This window comes from Phyllobates terribilis, unplaced genomic scaffold, assembly GCF_046119375.1.
Source record: "Phyllobates terribilis strain yellow unplaced genomic scaffold, ASM4611937v1 Scaffold_2__4_contigs__length_985480577, whole genome shotgun sequence".
Taxonomy (NCBI): domain Eukaryota; kingdom Metazoa; phylum Chordata; class Amphibia; order Anura; family Dendrobatidae; genus Phyllobates; species Phyllobates terribilis.
Window position 1 is genome coordinate 379630219 of NW_027362762.1, and position 22032 is coordinate 379652250.

The 22032-nt window shown below is 42.2% G+C and overlaps 1 protein-coding gene across 4 annotated transcripts in view; it reads left to right on the forward strand.

Moving 5' to 3' along the window:
* Nucleotides 1–22032, forward strand: part of TBC1D8 (TBC1 domain family member 8) — an 84525-nt gene that overhangs the window by 46694 nt on the left and 15799 nt on the right. For all 4 annotated transcript variants that reach the window (XM_073664782.1, XM_073664781.1, XM_073664784.1 and 1 more), the window contains 3 exons: nt 7126–7333; nt 11815–11997; nt 14459–14608. In XM_073664782.1, coding sequence (XP_073520883.1) covers nt 7126–7333; nt 11815–11997; nt 14459–14608 — 541 coding nt within the window. The remainder of the gene's footprint in view (nt 1–7125; nt 7334–11814; nt 11998–14458; nt 14609–22032) is intronic.

Here is a 22032-nt window from a genome sequence, read left to right on the forward strand (position 1 = left end):
TGGGCACACGGCAGGGCTCGGAAGGGAAGGAGCGCCATTTGACTTTTTGAATGTAAAATTTGTTTGAATAATTAGCGGACGCCATGTTGCGTTTGGGGAGCCCCTGATGTGCCTAAACAGTGGAAACCCCCCACAAGTGACACCATTTTGGAAACTAGACCCCTCAGGAAACTTATTTAGATGTGTGGTGAGCACCCTGAACCCCCAGGTGCTTCACAGAAGTTTATAACATGGAGTCGTAAAAATAAAATTTTCACATTTTTCCCACAAAAATGTTTTTCAGCCCCCAATTTTGCATTTTCATAAGGGTAACAGAAGAAATTGCACCATGCAGTTTGTTGTGCAATTTCTCCTGAGTAAGCAGATACCCCATATGTGGGGGAAAACCACTGTTTGGGCGCGCGGCAGGGTTCGGAAGGGAAGGAGTGCCATTTGACTTTTTGAATGTAAAATTTGCTTGAATAATTAGCGGATGTGCCCCTGATGTGCCTAAACAGTGGAAACCCCCCACAAGTGACACCATTTTGGAAACTAGACCCCTCAGGGAACTTATCTAGATGTGTGGTGAGCACCCTTTAGTGCTTTACAGAAGTTTATAACATGGAGCCGTGAAAATAAAAAAATCTAACTTTTTCCACAAAAATTATGTTTTAGCCCCAATTTTTTTATTTTCACAAGGGTAAGAGGAGAAAATGGACCCCAAAAACTTTTGTGCAATTTCTCCTGAGTACGCCAATACCCCTTATGTGGGGAAAATACAGTGTTTGGGCGCACGGCAGAGTTCAGAAGGGAAGGAGCACGGTGACCTTTTTGAATGCAAAATTGTCTGGAATCGAGAGCGGATGCCATGTTGCGTTTGGAGAGACCCTGATGTGCCTAAATAGTGGAAACCCCCCACAAGTGACCCCATTTTGGAAATTACACCCCTCAAGGATTTTATCAAGTGGTATAGTGAACATTTTGAACCCAGAGGTACGACACAGAATTTGATAACATTAGGTCATCATATTGAATAAGTTGTCATTGGTCTTGAGGGCAAGTGCTCGCTACATGCGTTTGCATCGGGTACTCAAGTATGCACCATGTATCGCGGGTGCTCGTGTGACATGCTCGAGTCCCCGCCCGCATGTTTCACGATTATTAGACACCCAAAAAAAAACATGCGGGGATCGCTCGTGTATGGCAGGCAATCCCCGTGAGGTTTTTTTGGCCGCGAAGCATATGGGGCGACTCAAGCACCCGCGATACTCAATGCATACCCGAGCACCCGATGCAAACTCAAGTAGCGAGCACTTGCGTTCAACACTATTGCGGGAGCTGAGCAATTGCGCTCAGTGAATAAGGGCTTTTTGCCAGAAACGCGTTGAGATATATTCCCAACCTGTATGATCTGTTAAATTATTTTGTAATAAATTGAGGATTTTAATTATTTTTGGGACTCACCAAAATTATTTTCTTATGTGAAGCTGTAAGTCACGGCTACTGGTTGGAGACCCACAACATTGTAAGACGGACTGAGTCATATAAATAGGACACGGTGAAGCTGCTTTTTTGTTTATTTACCTTGTGTATATACATTATATAGAAGTAAATGATATATATATACATTATATAAGAGTCACCGAGGCTGACACGCTGTGATTTTTTTGTATGGATGTAGTTGGAGAGGGGCACGCTCTGATTTCGTACAAGGACGCAGTTGGAGAGGGGCATGCTGTGATTTCTTGTATGGACGCTGTTGGAGAGGGGCATGCTGTTATTTCTTGCTCGGACAGAGTAGGAGATGGGCATGCTGTGATTTCTTGTAAGGATGTAGTTGGAGAGGAGCATGCTGTGATTTCTTGTAAGGATGTAGTTGGAGAGGAGCATGCTGTGATTTCTTGCACAGACTGAGTAGGAGAGGAGCATGCTGTGATTTTTTTTTTTTTTGCATGGAGCAGGAGAGGGGCATGCTGTGATTTCTTGTAAGGACGTAGTTGGAGAGGGGCATTCTGTGATTTCTTGTAAGGATGTAGTTGGAGAGGAGCATGCTGTGATTTCTTGCACAGACTGAGTAGGAGAGGAGCATGCTGTGATTTCTTGTAAGGACATAGTTGGAGAGGAGCATGCTGTGATTTCTTGTAAGGATGTAGTAGGAGAGGACCATGCTGTGATTTTTTTTTTTTTTGCATGGAGCAGGAGAGGGGCATGCTGTGATTTCTTGTAAGGACATAGTTGGAGAGGGGCATTCTGTGATTTCTTGTAAGGATGTAGTTGGAGAGGAGCATGCTGTGATTTCTTGCACAGACTGAGTAGGAGAGGAGCATGCTGTGATTTCTTGTAAGGACATAGTTGGAGAGGAGCATGCTGTGATTTCTTGTAAGGATGTAGTAGGAGAGGACCATGCTGTGATTTTTTTTTTTTTTGCATGGAGCAGGAGAGGGGCATGCTGTAATTTCTTGTAAGGACGTAGTTGGAGAGGAGCATGCTGTGTTTTTTTTTTTTTTGCATGGAGCAGGAGAGGGGCATAGGTGGAGAGGGGCATGCTGGGATCTCTTTTAAGGATGTGGTGGAGGCTGCTGTGATGACTGGAGAAAGGCTTGGGGAGGGAAAAAGCTAGTTCAATAAATAAATAGGAAGGCCTCTGCTGTGACTACAGTAAGGTGATCTTTTTTTCTGCCTCCTTGAGAATAACTTCTTTGTGAAGCCCATACATCCTTGAATGCAGAACACTTAGTGAATTTTTTCATGTTTTTTTTCTTGCAGCAATTGGTAGTTGCCATTCAATCACATTGTGCATACTCAGCTGTCAAACATGTTGTTTCTTGGTCCTATTTAAGATTTATTCAGATTTCTCATATTCACATTGTAAGTGTAGTCTTCTCCTCAGGCCACATGTTAAAGAACAGCGGGAGCTGAGCACATTAATATTTATTTATCTTGTGGGAAAAGATTCAGTATAACTTGTCACTTTGTGTACTGAAATTTTATGTTTTTTTTTTCTTCTGTACTGAAATTTTATGTTTTTTTTTTCTTCTGTCAAATAGATGGTCCTAATCAATAATTGACAGCTATCCCTGTATACACCATTATATAGGGGGAGACTGTGAATCATTGATTAAGACAGCCCACCTGACTGAAAGCACAGAATGAGCAGGGATTTCAATTCACCAAATGACATGTTGTACTGAATCTTTTCCCACCAGATAAATATCAATGTGCTCAGCTCTCCCTGTTCTTTAATATAGTTATAGTGCATTCACAGTATAACAGGTTCCCTTTAAGCCAAGCTTGGTTCAGTGTACATTTCCCCCCTTTAACGTGTACTTTTCTTCATGTAGTGTAGAGACCTCCAACAAACACTCTTAACTTCCCAACAAAGCACATAACTGCAGTAAATGAATATGGGAGATATTCCCTTAACGTATGATCCCTGCTAGAGATTTCACTGCAGAATAGTGCACAATATACTCCAGTAATACATCACGATGTATATAGTATTTATGGCTGGGTAGATAAGATCTTATAATGTTGCAGGCTCGGTGTAATGATTTATATACTTGGTAGCAGAATGCAGTGCAGTGGAGGGTTGTACAAGGTGGTCCCTTTATCTTTCAGCATACTATCATGCAAATTTAAAATTGCGAACATTAGTGAGTTGCAATATTTTTTTTTTTTAAGATTGCTGCCTACTAACCTCCTAGATCCTGAACAATGCCTTTAACTTTTTGCAGAACCTTCTCTGCCATAAAGGAGCACAGTATAGTTACTGACGGTCACACAGGACTTCTGCTTTCGCAGATGTTTCTTAGAAGAGAGCTGTATTTCTCCTTATGACTTTAGTCTTGGGGCCAGTTTATATTTTACTTTGCTTGCTTCTCAGAAGAAGGAAGCTGTGTCTTCGCTATTTAGTCATTAAGTAATTGCTGGCAATCTCCTAAAAAAAACCTGTAGTCTATTTAGAATTTGTATTGTTTTTGGGGTTCTAATAAATATAGTTTGTTTTTGGGTAGAGTGGACCGATTGTATATTTCTGTATTAATTTCTAATTGTGCAGCTGGGTTGGAAGATCACTGCACACATTACTCTAAACCAGAGGTCTCAAACACACGGCCCCCGAGGCTCCATTGTATGGCCCTCGGGCCCTGGAGACTATCGCAGCCCGGTCCATAGGCCGTCGATGTCAGCCTTTATTTTCAACTGAATGTGTTTCCAAATTGAAATGTACTGCAGCGCAGAGACCCACAATCAGAGGCCAGCTGCAGCTGTCGGCATCTCCGTCGTGGCTGTGCATGATGTCACGGCCACGCGTCGCCCTGGTTGTGGAGGAGGAACAGGACGCTGTTTGCTGTGGGAACGAGGTCCGGTGAGAAGGATTTTTTTTTAATGTGTGTGTAAAGTACAACAGAATGTAGGACATTGTTACAAGTACAAGATGGGGAAATTACTATATGATGGCAACCAGGATGGGGACATTACTACAAGATGGGGCCAGGATGGGGACATTACTACAAGATGGGGACCAGGATGGGGACATTACTACAAGATGGGGACCAGGATGGGGACATTACTACAAGATGGGGACCAGGATGGGGACATTACTACAAGATGGGGCCAGGATGGGGACATTATTACAAGATGGGGCCAGGATGGGGACATTATTACAAGATGGGTCCAGGATGGGGACATTACTGCAAGATGGGTCCAGGATGGGGACATTACTGCAAGATGGGTCCAGGATGGGGACATTACTATATGATGGCGACCAGGATGGGCACATTACTATATGATGGCGACCAGGATGGGCACATTACTATATGATGGCGACCAGGATGGGCACATTACTATATGATGGCGACCAGGATGGGCACATTACTATATGATGGCGACCAGGATGGGCACATTACTATATGATGGCGACCAGGATGGGCACATTACTATATGATGGCGACCAGGATGGGCACATTACTATATGATGGCGACCAGGATGGGCACATTACTATATGATGGCGACCAGGATGGGCACATTACTACATGCTGGCGACCAGGATGGGCACATTACTACATGCTGGCGACCAGGATGGGCACATTACTACATGCTGGCGACCAGGATGGGCACATTACTACATGATGGCGACCAGGATGGGCACATTACTCCATGCTGGCGACCAGGATGGGCACATTACCTCATGATGGCGACCAGGATGGGCACATTACTCCATGCTGGCGACCAGGATGGGCACATTACTCCATGATGGCGACCAGGATGGGCACATTACTCCATGATGGCGACCAGGATGGGCACATTACTCCATGATGGCGACCAGGATGGGCACATTACTCCATGATGGCGACCAGGATGGGCACATTACTCCATGATGGCGACCAGGATGGGCACATTACTCCATGATGGCGACCAGGATGGGCACATTACTCCATGATGGCGACCAGGATGGGCACATTACTCCATGATGGCGACCAGGATGGGCACATTACTCCATGATGGGAACCATTATTACAGGGACATTACTACAGGATTGGGGCCAAAATTACTATAAAGGGCTAATTGTAAAACAATAATTCTGTATGGGGCTGATTTCGAGACAAAGGAAAACCTTTTTTTAAAAAAAAAAAAAAAAAATTCAAAATAAAGCATGAAAAAAACAGAAGAGACTTGATGGGACCAAGGTTGGGAGCTTGTAACCAAAGCTTGGGGCACTTTTAAGAAATTTAAGTGTGTTTATAAGTTGCATATCTTACTAGTTTAAACACATTTAACTAGAATTTATTTTTCTGGACACCATTTTAAGGTCAAAACATCTGTATTATATATTTTATTTAATTTCTGATGCAAATTTGTCCCTATTTTATTGTAGAATTCTATATTTAAAATAAAATGCCAATACCACTTTGATGGCTTCTGTTTGCTGGAAAACTGAGCAGTCAAGACTTTGTTACAAATACATAAGGATTCTGAATGGAGTCCATTATAAGGAGTCCTGGCAACCTCACTGCTCTTTGTGTACAGATCAGCAGTTTCTCAGATGTTTGGTGTGCTGCTTCTAGTGAGACACAAAGGAAATCACTGAAAATATTATATAAAATTATAAATTATAATATTAATAAAATATCCTGGGTTGGCAGAGTGAAATATTTTTTTATGGGATTTTGAGAAGTAATATATAGGTATAGTATTAATTATAAGAAAAGTTTCCTATTTGCCAAACGTTAAGGCTAAGTTGACGCACAGTTTTTTTTTTGAGTGGATCTGCTCAAAAGTCTGTATCAAAACCGCTTGGAATAGGAAATCCACTTTGCAGTTCATATAACATAGCACTGTCCAATCAGAAGGCTGCAAAAAATGCTTTAGGAAAAGCTCTTCCAAAATGCATCAAAAACTCAAGAAAAAAACTTCCCAAAAAAGTGGTGATTGCTAAAGCAGTTTCCACTTGAAAAACTCATTTTTGAACACCACAAAGTTATGCTCACATACCGTGTTTTTGCTGTGTTTTTTTCTGCAGCCATAACCTACTTTCTTGGCAGTAAAAACGCTCTGTTCAGTCGCCTCTTTTTCGCTGCATTTTCACTGTTTTTCACGACATTTGTGGTGTTTGTGTTTTGGGTGCGGATTACATGTGTACTTTGTCTACAGAACATGTTTAATAAAGTTAGTTTAATTCACCAAAAACAGCGAAAATGCTGCAAAAATGTTTGTCGCTTTTTTTCCCACTTTCTTAATGCTTTTTTTGGGTGAAAAAATGCTGCAAAAACACTGAAAAAATTGATGTGCTGCAGTTAAACACTGCCGTTCACAAATTCAGTCAAGTGTGTGCATGACATTTCCCTAATCTCATAGCTTTTTGTAGTACTGTAATAATCCGCTTTTCATTTTTATTAAAAAAAAACGCAGCAGATACATGCTACATGTGAATGTTGCCTTAATGTGATTAGATTGTGATTAGATTATTATTGAGGAGGCTGTGAAGTCTGCCCATTTTTCACCTTCTCATTTAATAGCTGATATTCGGAAGTGTACTTTGTGACTGTAAGTTCTGGAATGTTCATAGTTTACATAATGGACTTTCACTGACTAAGTATATAAGTTTCTATTAAGCGAAAAATGCAAAACTCTGTTTTTTTTTAAAGGGATCTAGAAGCAAGAGCACAAAAGGAGTTTTTTCGGGCAATGTTTAAGCTTCCGAGGATTGAGAAGTTGTATGATGTTGTGGATTGTTCTCTGTGGACCCCCTTCAGCCGATGCCATACATCAGGCAGGATATATACTTCTGACAGCTATCTCTGCTTTGCCAGCAAGGAAGACGGAGTGTGCAATGTTATTATACCACTCTCAGAGGTAGGACTTTAAGGCTGCAGCTATAAAGCAACTTTAGCCATGATCCAGGCCGCCCAACCAAAAATGGCTCTATGCAACTGTGGTTGCATTGTGACCAGCAAGGTACAGGGACTCTGGAAGCAAGTATCTAAAAAATTTCACCTGGTTCCTACTTTCTGCAACTTGCTTGAAACAGTCGCAGCATTTTGCGGGTCACACAGTGACTTTATTTGACTGCACTACACTGTGATGTAGCAGAGGGATACGGCAATCTTTGGCCACACCACTTGCATCTTGGCCAAAGCCACCAAGTAGCTCCAGCCTAATTGATTTGTAATCTGGATCTTTGAAATGGTTACAGCATAAACTGAACTACTATATGTGTTACATAACGTGAGTCGACCAGCTGGAATAGAAATCACTATTATTAATACAACCCCTGGCAAAAATTATAGAATCACCGGGCTCGGAGGATGTTCATTCAGTTGTTTAACGTTGTTGAAAAAAAGCAGATGACAGACATGGTACAAAACTAAAGTCATTTCAAATGGCAACTTTAGGGCTTTAAGAAACACTAAAAGAAATCAAGATTAAAATGTGGTACTCAGTAAGGGTAATTTTTTTCAGGCCAAGCAGAGGGAAAAAATTATGGAATCGCTAAATTCTGAGGAAAAATTTATGTAATCATGAAAAACAAATGCACAAAAGAACACTCCAATAAATCACTAGTATTTTGTTGCACCACCTCTGGCTTTAATAACCGCTTGCAGTCTCTGAGGCATGGACTTAATGAGTGACAAACAGTACTCTTCATCAATCTGGCTCCAACTTTCTCTGATTGCTGTTGCCAGATCAGCTTTGCAGGTTGGAGCCTTGTCATGGACCATTTTCTTCAACTTCAACCAAAGATTTTCAGTTGGATTGAGATCCGGACTGTTTGCAGGCCATGACATTGACCTTATGTATCTTCTTTCAAGGAATGTTTTCCCAGTTTTTGCTCTATGGCAGGATGCAATATCATTTTGAAAAATGATGTCATCATCCCCAAACATCCTTTCAATTGATGGGATAAGAAAACTGTCCAAAATATCAATGTAAACTTGGGCATTTATTGAAGACTAGATGGTGGCCCGATTCAAGCGTATCGGGTCTTCTAGAATACGTATGGGGTGACCGGGCGGTGTTTAAATTTGGCGCCAATATCGCTGATTGGCGCCGCTCCCCTGTCCTCCTTTCACACTTGCCGTCGGGAGATCAGCGGCCCTAGCTGCTGATCTCCTGACGGTAGCCGCATGGAAGTCAGCGGCGCCGCCGGTCGGGGTACTTCGGCTGCATCACTGCTGATCTCTGTGCAGAGCGTTGTTTAAATTTGGCGCCAAAATCGCTGATTGGTCGCGGCCGGGGAGCGGCACTGCGTGTGCGGGTACTTCCGCTGCGAGCAGCCGGGAGATGAGCGGCTGCTCGCAGCAGAAGCATCCCGACCAGCGGCACCGCTCCTCTGTCCTCCCTTCACACTTGCCATTGGGAGATCAGCGGCCTTAGCCGCTGATCTCCCGACGGTAGCCGCATGGAGGTCAGCGGCGCCGCCGGTCTGGGTAGTTCTGCTGCGAGCCGGACCAATCAGCGACGCGGGATTTCCTGGACAGACAGACGGGATAAGACGAGATATATATATATATATATATATATATATATATATATATATATATATATATATATATATAATGACAGCCATTTCCCCAGTGCCTTTACCTGACATGCAGCTCCATATCATCAATGACTGTGTAAATTTGCATGTTCTCTTCATGCAGTCATCTTTATAAATCTCATTGGAACGGCACCAAACAAAAGTTCCAGCATCATCACCTTGCCCAATGCAGATTCGCGATTCATCACTGAATATGTCTTTCATCCAGTCATCCACAGTCCACGATTGCTTTTCCTTAGCCCATTGTAACCTTGCTTTTTTTCTGTTCAGGTGTTAATGATGGCTTTTGTTTAGCTTTTCTGTATGTAAATCCCATTCCCTTTAGGCGGTTTCTTACAGTTTGGTCACAGACATTGACTTCTGTTTCCACCCATTTGTTCCTCATTTGTTTTGTTGTGCATTTCCTGTTTAGGTGACATAGTGCTTTAAGTTTCCGGTCTTGACACTTTGATGTCTTCCTTGGTCTACCAGTATGTTTGCCTTTAACAACCTTCCCATGTTGTTTGTATTTGGTCCAGATTTTAGACACAGCTGACTGTGAAAAACCAACATCTTTTGCAACATTGCGTGATGATTTCCCTTCTTTTAAGAGTTTGATAATCCTCTCCTTTGTTTTAATTGACATCTCTCGTGTTGGAGCCATGATTCATGTCAGTCCACTTGGTGCATGAGCTCTCCAAGGTGTGATAACTCCTTTTTAGATGCAGACTAACGAGCAGATCTAATTTGATTCAGGTGTTAGTTTTGGAAATGAAAATTTACAGGGTGATTCCATAATTTTTTCCCTCTGCTTGGTCTGAAAAAATTACCCTTACTGAGTACCACATTTTTAATCTGGATTTATTTTAGTGTTTCTTAAAGCCCTAAAGTTGCCATTTGAAATGACTTTAGTTTTGTGACATGTCTGTGATCTGCTTTTTTCAACAACATTAAACAACTGAATGAACATCCTCCGAGCCCGGTGATTCCATAATTTTTGCCAGGGATTGTAATAGCTGAACTAATCGAAAAAATACTCAGTCTTCTTGATCTGAGGAAGAGGAGTCTTGCATCAAAATACATTCTTTTTAGACATTTAAAGAGTAACCATCATATTATTTTTTCTTTAATAAATCAATAGTACACCTGAAAATAAACTATTTTGTAATATATGTTACCAGAGAGATCTGCTTTTTTTTATCCTCCTGGATCGCTCTTTAACTCTCAATTCTTGGCTAAAATCTGTTTCCAGTGAAGCCAGACTTTCCCATTACTGAGAGAGGAGATGACTGTTGGTGCTTATAACATTCTATGAAGAGGGGAGTAGGAGGGAGGAGCTAAGGACACAGACATTCTGCTGCAAGTTCTCCTGAAACTACAGTTACACTTTTTTTAACCATACACTTAAAATGTACTTGTTTCAGGAAAGTTTCAAAAGAATGCTTGTCTCTGCCTCTAGTTCGCTCGCCACCCCCTCCTTTTCATAGAATCTTATAAACACCAACTGTCATCTCCTAGATCTAGTAATGTGAAAATCTGTCTAAACTGAATACAGATTTTACAACTTTTACCCTTGAATTGAAATTGAAAGATCAGTTCAGAAGAGTCAAGCTGATTTCTCCAAAAAGATATGTAACAAAGTTGCTTCTTTTCATGTTATCAATGAAATAAAAATCAAAATGTCGGTTACGCTTAAATAAATATTTTTATACTAGTGCCCTGATATTTTTTATTCTTTTCAAAAAACATCTAGAAATTGATAATGGCTGCACTCTGTTATAGGTCTGTAGCCTGAGGCTGCTGGGATGATCCAACGAGAACATTCCCTGCTGTGATCAGTGCGGTCCTACAGACATGTATAGGAGGATTAGCAGCAAATCTAAACCAATTCGATTACTGTTTATATTTTCCAAATAGACATACAATTATAAAAGTTGGAATCTGATTGGTCGCTATAGGCAATTCATCTATTTTACCTTTGTACTATTTTAATAAATGCATAAATCCCCATCCACAACATTGTACACACATGTACAGAGAGAACTTGTATTAGACCTTAGAATCAGAACAGGAACGGTATCGGCCTCAGGTTTCTGATTTACAGCTTCTTGTTCTGATATCTTCACACAGATGTAGAAGTTGAAAACTTGTGTTTTTTTATAAATACATTTTTGTAAATTACTCTTGTCAGGATTTGCAGGTGTACGTATATTTTCTTCCCGTCTCAGTTTATAGAATTATGAGGTGGTATCGAAATTTAAGAAAATTGGTAGAAATTCTTGCGCTTCTAGTTTTATGGATAGAAGGTCAAATTAAGACAATGCTTTGTGTCAGAAATCTTGCAATTTTTTTCTCAATTTTGTAAATTTTTGCGATTTTTGACATAGCGCCACTAACTTTTTGGAGCTTGGTGGACTGGACATGACTGAGCACAACCCAATCCGTTCACCAGAATTTACACCAAAAAAGTGCTGTAAATTAAGACCGCAACAAAGTGCCCGTCTTGATAAATTGGACCCTATGGAGCAGATTCATCATCTCTTTTTTGCACCAGTTTTCTGCAAATGAATGAAGTCACACATTTTTGCCTTTTTGTACAAGCTTCTTCAATTTTCTAAAAAGTGGGCTGAATTTAGCAGAACAGAGCTCGGCGTCAATTGTAGCAAAAACCTACCTAATCACAAATCTGGGCTAGATTTCAGATTATGGCATCGGGGCAGCTTGAAGATGCATCAGAGCTATTAAGAGTAGAATAGTACCTGACAATAAATATTTAATTTGTTCCTTTTGCAATAATTTTTTTCCCTACTTTTAGGTAGTAAGTGTGGAGAAGATGGAGGACACCAGCCTTCTTCCAAACCCTATCATTATCAGCATAAGGCAACAGATGGCTTTCCAGTTTATTGAGCTGAAAGATCGAGAGAGTCTGGTTAATGGTTTACTCCAAAGACTTCAACAAGTCAACACGAGCTCAGTGTGCCCAAGAAAACGAGACCTGGTACTGTATAAACATAACTGCCATAATAATGCACAATCATTACACTGCTGGAAAGACCAAGCAGATGGAGGCCACGGGAAAAACCTCTTTCCACTGGCTCCATGTGTCATAGCTTATTTTTTCATCATCTGTAACTTCCCCAAAGTCTCAGCTTTGCGATATCACTCCATTGGATAGATGACTTATAATCCCATTCTGCAAATTTTAAGGGGGATCTGTCACCAGACTTCACAACACAATCTCCGTGCATTATGAAATATATCTGTTAGATCGGATGATATTTTTAAAATCCACTTCAGAATATATAGAATGAGCCCTAGCTGGACTCATAACAACATGCTTATTTTGGTAAAAGAAGAGAAAATTTAAAAAAAGATTATATCGCCATTCTGACATGTCTTTCCAAACTAAGTACACCTGGCTCATCCGGTATGAAAGGTTTATCTTAATAATGTATGCATTTTGTGTTTTGAAATATGCGATAAATCCTCTTTTATCATCGTTTGCTGCAGTGTTCTGAAAATATAATTTGTATTTCCACTCCTCACCATTTTAGGAAGTTATGTGCTGTAAGTGAATGAGAACTTTCAGATGTAGGAAAGTTATACAGCCAGGTCTGAGAAGGCTATATTTAAAGGGAATCTGTCACCCCTCTGGCCCTTGGCCAGCGAGTCACTCTGACTTCCCCCGCGCCTGTGCACAAGATCACTGCTCTACAATGATACATAGACGGCAGGAAAAAGTGAGCCTTGCATAAAAGGTGAAGTGCGCAGGCACGGGATCTGGCCGCGGAAACTGCAAGTCACAGGGGAGGGGGGAAAACATTATAATTCACACATGAGGCGGGGATTTCTAAAGGGCCCCGGGACTGAAACGCATCAGAAACTTGTAGGAATAAAAAGACATTTCACAGCAACAAGACCTCTAATATGAGTCATACTGGTAAGAATAGATTTACATTTCTATCACATGTATGCCCATATTAGAGGTCAGACAAGTGCCAGGGGGTGACAGATTCCCTTTAAATGGTGCCTTTCTGGTCCTCCCGAACTCCCAAACTGATCCAGAACTCCCAAACTGATCCATAATGATTAGCGGCAATAATCCAGCAATAAAATCACACCCCTGATGTAGCATACAGTTGTTTGTATCTGCACAAAAATGCCACTTATTGCCCTCACTCATATGCACACTCTCTCTGACTAGTCCAGCGGGCTTTTTTCATAGAACTATCTGACCGTTCACGCCTCCTAAGGAATGATTGACATTCTCCACACGGCCCACACCATGTCTCAGCCTGGACCGGTGCAATGAACCAAGGTGCACTCTCCCAGGCTTCATAGGCGCATCACCCCTGACCAGGGAGGAATGTATGGAGAAGTGCTGTGGGCTGTGTGGCCAATGTCAATCACTCCTTAGGGTGCGTGAACAGCGACTGTGAAGCCAGCCTATTGTATGAAAACAATGCCAAGGTGGACTCGTCCGAGATGCTTCACATATGTGAATGAGGGTAATAACAGACATTTTACATCATGGGCATGATTTTATTGCTGGATTATGGCAGGGAATCCATTTGGGGCAGGTTTGGAGGCCTGGGGGACATGACATATTCCCTTTAAATCACAGAGGTGTTCAGACTCTGGATGTAGACAAGATGGATTGCAGCTAGTGATGAGCAAGTATGTTTTGTTAACCCTTTCGCCAAGTATGCTCGGGCGAGCACCGAGTATTTATAGCGTGCTCGGTGATATGTTTGAATCACTCCCGTGTGCATGATTTGCGACTTTTTGACAGCTTTAATACATGTGAGGAATGTGTAAGAAGCAGACATTCCTCACATGTATTAAAGCTGTCAAACAGTCGCAAATCATGCACACGGGAGTGATTCAAACACATCACCAAGCACGCTATAAATACTCTGTGCTCGACCGAGCATACTCGGCGAAAGGGTTAACAGAACATACTCTCTCATCACTAATTGCATCCACTAAATTTTGAAACCGCATAAAAAATCTCATGTCCATATTCTTTGTAACCTCTGTAAATGGCATTACTTCTAATATCCTAATCCCGATGCCCAGCCCATATTATCGCCTGAAGCTGCATTTTAGCTTCATAGTGAAATTCTCCCAGCATTCCTTGCTGTTTCCATGTCTTCTAATTTGCATGATGGTAATCTGATCTCAGAGAGGCGACCTATCCTCCTGGAGTAAAGGAGCTCAGCTATGGGGGGTTTGTGATTGGAAACAGTCAGCAAGTTTATCACTAATTGGAAATATAATGATTACAACTATTAAATTATTTACAACCTGTGCAAAATGAGTTTTGTGCTTTACTTACAAACTGACTTTTGTGTAATTATTTCACAGTAAAGTGTTGTTTTAACATTAACAGCTGCATGACCGAAAACAGGGGCAGCTATACCTTACTATTTCTAACCGAGACCTGTCTCCATGACTAGGTGTTTGGTAAAGAAGGCTTCGGGAATATGAACCTAATAGTTAACCAGGATGTGGAAGGTGGAAATGAGAAGGAGAAGTTGGCAACAAATGCAGAAGCGCTGATGTCCTCTATTCATCAGACTGGACCTGGGAACCCCAACACTGGAATGGTACAGTATAATTGCTTCAATGATCCCTGTCTGCCGAAAGGAGGAACCACACAAAGACATTTTATGTAAAATTATCATTTATTGCTGCTGCGTGCCGTCACTGGTGGCAGCTTAGTACTTTTTTTGCCTATACAGCAAGACCTGAGAGATGCATGTGGGCTATGGCTGGCCACTCCTATATATACACCAGGTCCTACACTTGTAGGCTGACGAGCAGCATGGTAGCAGGACAATGTATATATTCATAGGGTAGGTTTCAATGGTGGCAATAATGGTGCATTTACTGCTGTAACGTTCTCTGTGTGGGGTGGTGCTGTGGCTGTTGCAGCAGTCACAGGTTTGAGGAGAGAACGGAGTGATCACAGCTCTGCTAGGTGTCTGTGAAGGTTGCAGTGCACAACTCTGGTGGGTGCTGTGGTTGTCTCCGTTCTTGGGGGTGTTCTGCAGCAGCCACAGGTCTGATTGGGGCACTTGCAGCTCTGGAGGAACTGGATTGTGTGGCTACCACAGCTAGGGAAACTATATGGCTCTGGTAAAACTGATACATTGTGATATGCCTAGCGTAGGGCCCGAGAGGGTGAGTGAGCTATGACCCAGAGATTTTATTTTGCACCCCTGTATAGTGCACCAGCTCCTCAGGACCTGCACTAGGCATATCTTTGTATATAACAATATAGCAGGGTATTTTGATAATACTTTGTAAATTGTGCTACAGGAGTAATACACACAAGAACTTCTGCATGGTGACGACACCTACATAAAGATGAAACCATTTAGAAAAGAGTCTTAATTACACATTTCTTAGCGATTTGTGTGCAGCTCCTTTGCAAAGTGATGCATTTCCATGGTAACAGACTACAAAGAAAGAAAACCACAACTTGTTTAATCAAACCTGTGGACTTCAAATGAACACATCAAGTTTATAGTCCCAACGCATTCAGCTTTAAAATAAAACAAAAAACTTGTTGCCTTTTGTTTCAATATTTTTTAAAATTTACAGGCAACTCAGTCATATAGTTCACAAATAATTCCATGATTAGAAGTAATGAGTCCCACAGTACTAATACCAATACTACCAACACTACCGCTATACAAGGAACAAATAATACCTCCATACCATGACCACATATTATTACCACATAGCGACCGAATAATACCACCATACTGATAACTAACAAAAAACACTGAGCGAAGAGCAATATTACCATCATACAGTGGTCCTAAGGTTGCAGATACCAGTTGTACGTGGGTACTCTGTATACCATATGTATCTTTACTGAATAGATAAATCCAGTGACGCTCTCTGATCATAGTCATTATTTTCCCCTGTTCTTCATCCTGCCCAGAACGCCATGACAAAGTCTTCTTGTTTCTGTAGGCTATAACGCGGAAATGTACCAGTGCCCTCCTCATTCTACTCCCCTTTGCACAAACTCCATAGTGCCCAACAGAGTAATATTTCCACCCCCCTTTTGCCATTCACCAGTTTTGTGCTCAACAACTACCAGAGTATCCATGTACTTCCACACATACTGTATATAGTGCCCCCTCTATGCCTCCAGACAGCAATAGTGCCCTCATGCAGGTCATGTCCCCTTTGTGCCCCATACACTAGCTCCCTTTTGTGCCTTCATGCAACAGTTATTACAAGCTTGTGCTTCCATACAACAATTATGTTCTTCAATGCAATAATTAACTCCTTTTTGTGCTCCCATACTATAATGATGCCATTCTTTTTGCCTCTATATAATAATTATGTTCCCCCTTAGTGCCCCCATGTGATAATTTTACCCCTTTTTGTACCTGCACACAATAACTATGCCCCTCTTTGTACTTTTATAGAATAGTTATGTCCCCCTTTCTGGCCCCAAACATTAATTAGGTCCCTTTTTGTGTTTCCAAACAATAATTTTGCCCCTCTTTCTGACTTCATACAATAATTATGGGCCCACTGTAATATCCCCCTTTGTGCCTCCTTGCCAAATAATGCCACTTGTGTAATATTTCCCTGGGTGCCTATATACATTAAAGACGATTGTGTCCTCTCATCATGTTTTAGATTTTGAACAAAAAACAAATCAAACTTGTCTTTCCTCTCTCCCAATCAGTGTGGTAAGATCTACTTCTTCCTGTCTGTAACATAATACAGATCTAATCCGCGCTCTCCCGACCCTTGGTTGTCCGCAGGCCTAAAGCAGCCTGAGACTTATCAGAGTAAGCGGTAGGGCAAGGAGAGAAAGCAGCGTCTTCCCGATGATGTAGGCACTCCCTTCCCTCCGAGCCCGCACCTCCTGCTCTATTACAATGCTGTTCTAGCACCTATCCGCTTCCAGTGCTGCCAGAATACAGGAACTGCACTGCAACTACCATTATAGATTAGATGATTATCTTCACAATTAATTGTATTAGTGTAAGTTAGATACAATGCAGTTTCGGATCTTGCTCTGAATAATGCAGATGTTCCTGACATAACTGTGGTGGGAGCAGAGTATGCGGGTCAGGAATGTGGCCACATGCAGAATGCTCACATTATCCCCCACACTCTGTGTAAAGGTTTGGCTTATTGCTATGTGCCATTTTATTGTTGAATTCTTCACTGAGATGAAATACATTTCTCGTGGACTTGTCAGATGTTGGAGATCTTGGAATGGCGAAGAAAAAAAGTCTTGGCAATGCTATTCACTTTGTGCATGCAAGAGGTCATCACGGCTAGATAAAGCTTCATGTCTTTTCTTTGCTGGGCTTTTTAAACATCCTAAATATGACAAACACTAGGATTTTTTATTAACCACATAATGCCAGAATATACCGTATATTCCGGCGTATAAGACGACTTTTGAAGACTGAAAAATCTTCTGTCTAGTCTGGGGTCGTCTTATACGCCGGTAATGCTTTTGAACTTTCAGAAATTGACATGCGGGGATACTCTGGGGGTGTTAATAAGCTGCCGTGGCCGTATCCCTGCCATGTCGGAGTTAATATAAGGTGGAGGGAGTTAAAATACGGCGGCGGTAGGTCCAGACAGTCAGCGCTTCTGTGCTGAAACTGACACATCGCTGCGTATTCCCAGCTCCGGACACAGCGCAGGGCTTCTGTGCCGACAGCTTTCACTTGTCACAGAAGCGCTGCGCTGTGTCCGGAGCTGGGAAGTTCGCATCGCTTCTGTGACAATATATGAAAAGCCGGCAATTCAGCAGCGGCATAAGCCGGCACCTGACAATTTAGAATAGAAAGAATAGAGCTTCACACATAGATTAGATAGATAGAAACATGTCAGTCACATATATATGAAGTACAGTGACAGTATTGCTTACTGTACTTGTCATTTAGTGTAAAGGATTTATTAAAACAAATAATAGTGTTTTCATGCACCGTCTCTTTAAAAAAGCCGGCCGGCATTTCAGCATCTGTACCCGACAATTTATAACAGACAGAATAGAGCATCACACATAGATTAGATAGATAGAAACATGTCAGTCACATATATATGAAGTACAGTGACAGTGCTGGTTACTGTACTTGTCATCTAGTGTTAAAATAACGGATTTATTTAAAAAAAAATTGGCGTGGGGTTCCCCTTAATTTTAGTCTCTAGCGGAGGTTAAGCAGACAGCTGGGGCAGATGTTTGAAGCCTGGGAAGGGGGTAATACCCACGGAGCTTCCCAGGCTACTAATATCAGCCCCCAGCTGAATACATAGCCTTTACTAGCTATTAAAATGGGGGACCCCCCAAAAAAAATGACGTGGGGTCCCCCCTAATTTAATAGCTAGCAAAGGCTAGGCAGACAGCTGGGGGCTGATATTAATAGCCCAGGAAGGGAGCCATGAATATTGGCCCCCTCCCAGGCTAGAAACACCAGCCGTCAGCCGCCCCAGAAATGGCGCATTCATAGGATGCGCCAATTCTGGCACTTAGCCTCGCTCTTCCACGCTGCCCTGGTGCGGTGGCAGTGGGGTAATAGGGCTGGGGTTGATGTCAGCTTATAATGCCAGCTGACATCAAGCCCAGGTTAGTAATGGAGAGGCGTCTATAAGACACCCCCATTACTAACCCCATAGTAAAAGTTAAAAAAAACACAAACACCCAGAATAAAGTCCTTTAATTGAAATAAACACACAATTCTTTATTGTTCTAAATTAAACCATACTTACCATCACGCCCATTCCAGCTGAAGCCAACGATCTCCTGCAATAAAAGTAAAATAATAAAGCAACCTCATCCTTACCTTTCCATGGTTCCCAGGACAGCTCCAGCTCTGCTACATCGAGATGACAGGCTGGACCGCAGCAGAACGCTGCCATCCAGCCTGTCATCCCGCAGACACTGAGAAGCGCAGGCATGCTTGCGCTCCTCAGTGTCTCGCTGTGACGGCATCCAGATGAGCCGACAATGAACTCAGCTCACCTCCTGGACGTCCGTCACTGACAGCGTGGGAAACTTCTACTGCGCATGCGGGGAGCAGGAGAATTTTCCCACGCTGTCAGTGACGTGCATGAGGTGAGCCGAGTTCATTGGACATGATCTCGGCTCATCTGGATGCCGTCACAGTCAGACACTGAGGAGCACAAGCATGCCTGCGCTTCTCAGTGTCTGCCGCATGGCAAGCTGAACGGCAGCGTTCTGCTGCGGTGCAGCCTGTCATGTGAATGTAGCAGAGCTGGACCGGTCCTGGGAACCATGGAGAGGTAAGGATGAGGTTGCTTTATTATTTTACTTTTATTGCAGGAGATCGTTGGCTTCAGCTGGAATGGGCGATGGTAAGTATGGTTTAATTTAGAACAATAAAGGATTGTGTCTTTATTTCAATTAAAGGACTTTATTCTGGGTGTTTGTGTTTTTTTTAATTACTTTACTAGAAATTCATGGCGGTCATGTCTAATATTGGCGTGACCCCATGAATTTCGGGCTTAGGGCCAGCTGATAATGCCAAGCTGGCCTTAACCCATTTATTACCCAGTGAGCCACCGCACCAGGGCCCTGGATGAGTTGGGTACAGCGCCAGAAGATGGCGCTTCTATGAACGCGCCATTTTCCGGGGTGGCTGCGGACTGCAGTTTGCAGCGGGGGGGGGCCCAGAAAGCTTGGCCCTCCCTGCGCTGCAGATTCCAGCCCCCAGCTGCCTAGTTGTACCTGGCTGGACACAAAAATAGGGCAAAGCCCCACGTCAACATTTTTGGGAAAAATTAATTACAAAATTAATAATAATTTAGGGACTGCATCTTTATTAACCCCTCAATTGTCATTTAGTGTTAAAATAAAGGTTTTTTTTAAAAGAAAATTGGCGTGGGATCCACCATCATTATAGTCTCTAGCGGAGGTTAAGCAGACGGCTGGGGCAGATGTTTGAAGTCTGGGAAGAGGGTAATACCCACGGAGCTTCCCAGGCTACTAATATCAGCCCCCAGCTGAATACCTAGCCTTTACTAGCTATTAGAATGGGGGACCCCCCCAAAAAATGACGTGGGGTCCCCCCTATTTTAATATGTTTATGAGTGACAGTTTTCCTGCTATATACCTGCATGTCATAAGAATTTAAATTAAAAAAGGACCATGTTAAATTCAAATCTGTTTTTTTTAAAATTTTTACCGGTGTTTGGTATGCGTTGGAAAAGGGGTAGTCTTATACGGTGAATATATCCTAAACTCTATATTTTAACAGGAAAGTAGGGGGGTCGTCTTATACACCAGGTCGTCTTATACGCCGGAATATACGGTAGTGTCAAGAAAAGAGCATTTCTATCATGTCCGTGCATTTTACGGACAACCCAATGACTTTAATGATTATTGGTGCTAGGAAATAAACATTTGTTAGAATGTTCCTCTACAGCAGGGTTCCCCAACCTGTGGCCACGTGACTCACGGGCTTGTAATGTGTGGCTCGTGGCCATCTGCTAGCTTGGCACATTGTAACGTTTTGCTAGAACTGGGGATAAAGAGCAGGTCTCCAGGTGGTGACTTTTGTAGGTGGCCCTTCACAGAAGAGCAGATCTGGATGGGTATATACTGGACTTGGTATAGGGTGATACTGCCAGTCAGAGCTGGATGTGGTAGTGTGGTGGGAGTGCAAGAATACCAAAGGTGGGAACCCTCTAGATCCATGTTTCTCAGGACCCCAACAGATTAGGTTTTCAGGATCTCCTTAGTATTGAACAGGTGAGAGAACCTGTGACATTTTTGGTGCCATGATAATTATTCCATCACCTGTGCAATACTAAGGATATCCTGAAAACCTGATCTGTTGGGGGGTCCTGAGGACTGGAGTTGAGAAATACTGCTCTAGATGTAAGTATACTGCCTCGGTGTGACTTCTGTGGGGGAAGCAGGAGCTTGATGCCACTATTCAGGACTCTGTATATGGCTCGCAACCCTTGATTAGAGCTCAAATACGGTCCTCAAGGTACAAAAGATTGGGGACCACTGATCTACAGAATAGATGGTGATTAGGGGCTCGTAAGTGAACCTTTGGCTGTAAGTCGAAGTACTGCTAGCGTTAAATTTGCATTTCATAGAGGCCCATTGAAATCAGTTGGCATTGATTGTTTCTCCTGTCTAGATCCAATCCTCCAGTAGAGGGGTAAACTGTTCACGGCACTGTCAGTCAACTAATAAAGGGGGGTCAGAATATAAGGAAAGTAGAGAAACTCTGTCCAGTAGATGGCTCATTAGAGCTGTTTCACCAGCAGCGTACACTATATGATGAAAGGGCTTTTTTCTTTTAACTAAATTTATCAAAGAAAAGCAATTTTCCTATTTTCCCTTCCTATAATAGATTGAGACTTTTGTCAAGAGCGCTCAAGATTTTAGGTTTTCTTTTTATCTTTAAAATCAGGGCACAAATATTAGGTTATAGTTTTAACGTACCCACTAATGTAGAATTCTAGAGAATGGTGGTGACCAAATTGGGTAAGACTTGACGATTTTTCCCTCAAATTTCTGTGGTCATTGAAATTGTTATTTATGGGGAAGTGTTTCTAAGAAATCCGCTAGTATAGATGAGAAATGTGTTTTTTTATATATATATTTTAGCAAGTTTTCAGTTTTTAATTCAACTGGTTTGAAGAATGACGCTATTGAAATCACGTATCCTAATGAGAATGACCTCGTGGCTGTTTTAATCTTGTTCAGCTTTACTGTAGGGACATTGTGTGGATCTTCAAGGGGTTTTTAGAAAACCCCTGTCCTCAGACACAGTTTGTTAAGAAGAAAAAAAAAAAGTAATAATAATAATTTGTGCTTCACTCATCCTCCTGGGTCCCAGCCCCAAGTCTCTGCTGCTGCTCCCAGGGTCTTTTATTTTGTGCAGCGCTTACATCACATCAACAGCACTGCAGCCAATCAGTGGGCTGACCCGCTCATGTCATCTACTGAGACAAAGCGGCTGACCTCTGTTATTGGCTACAACTATGCACCTGACATCAGCGC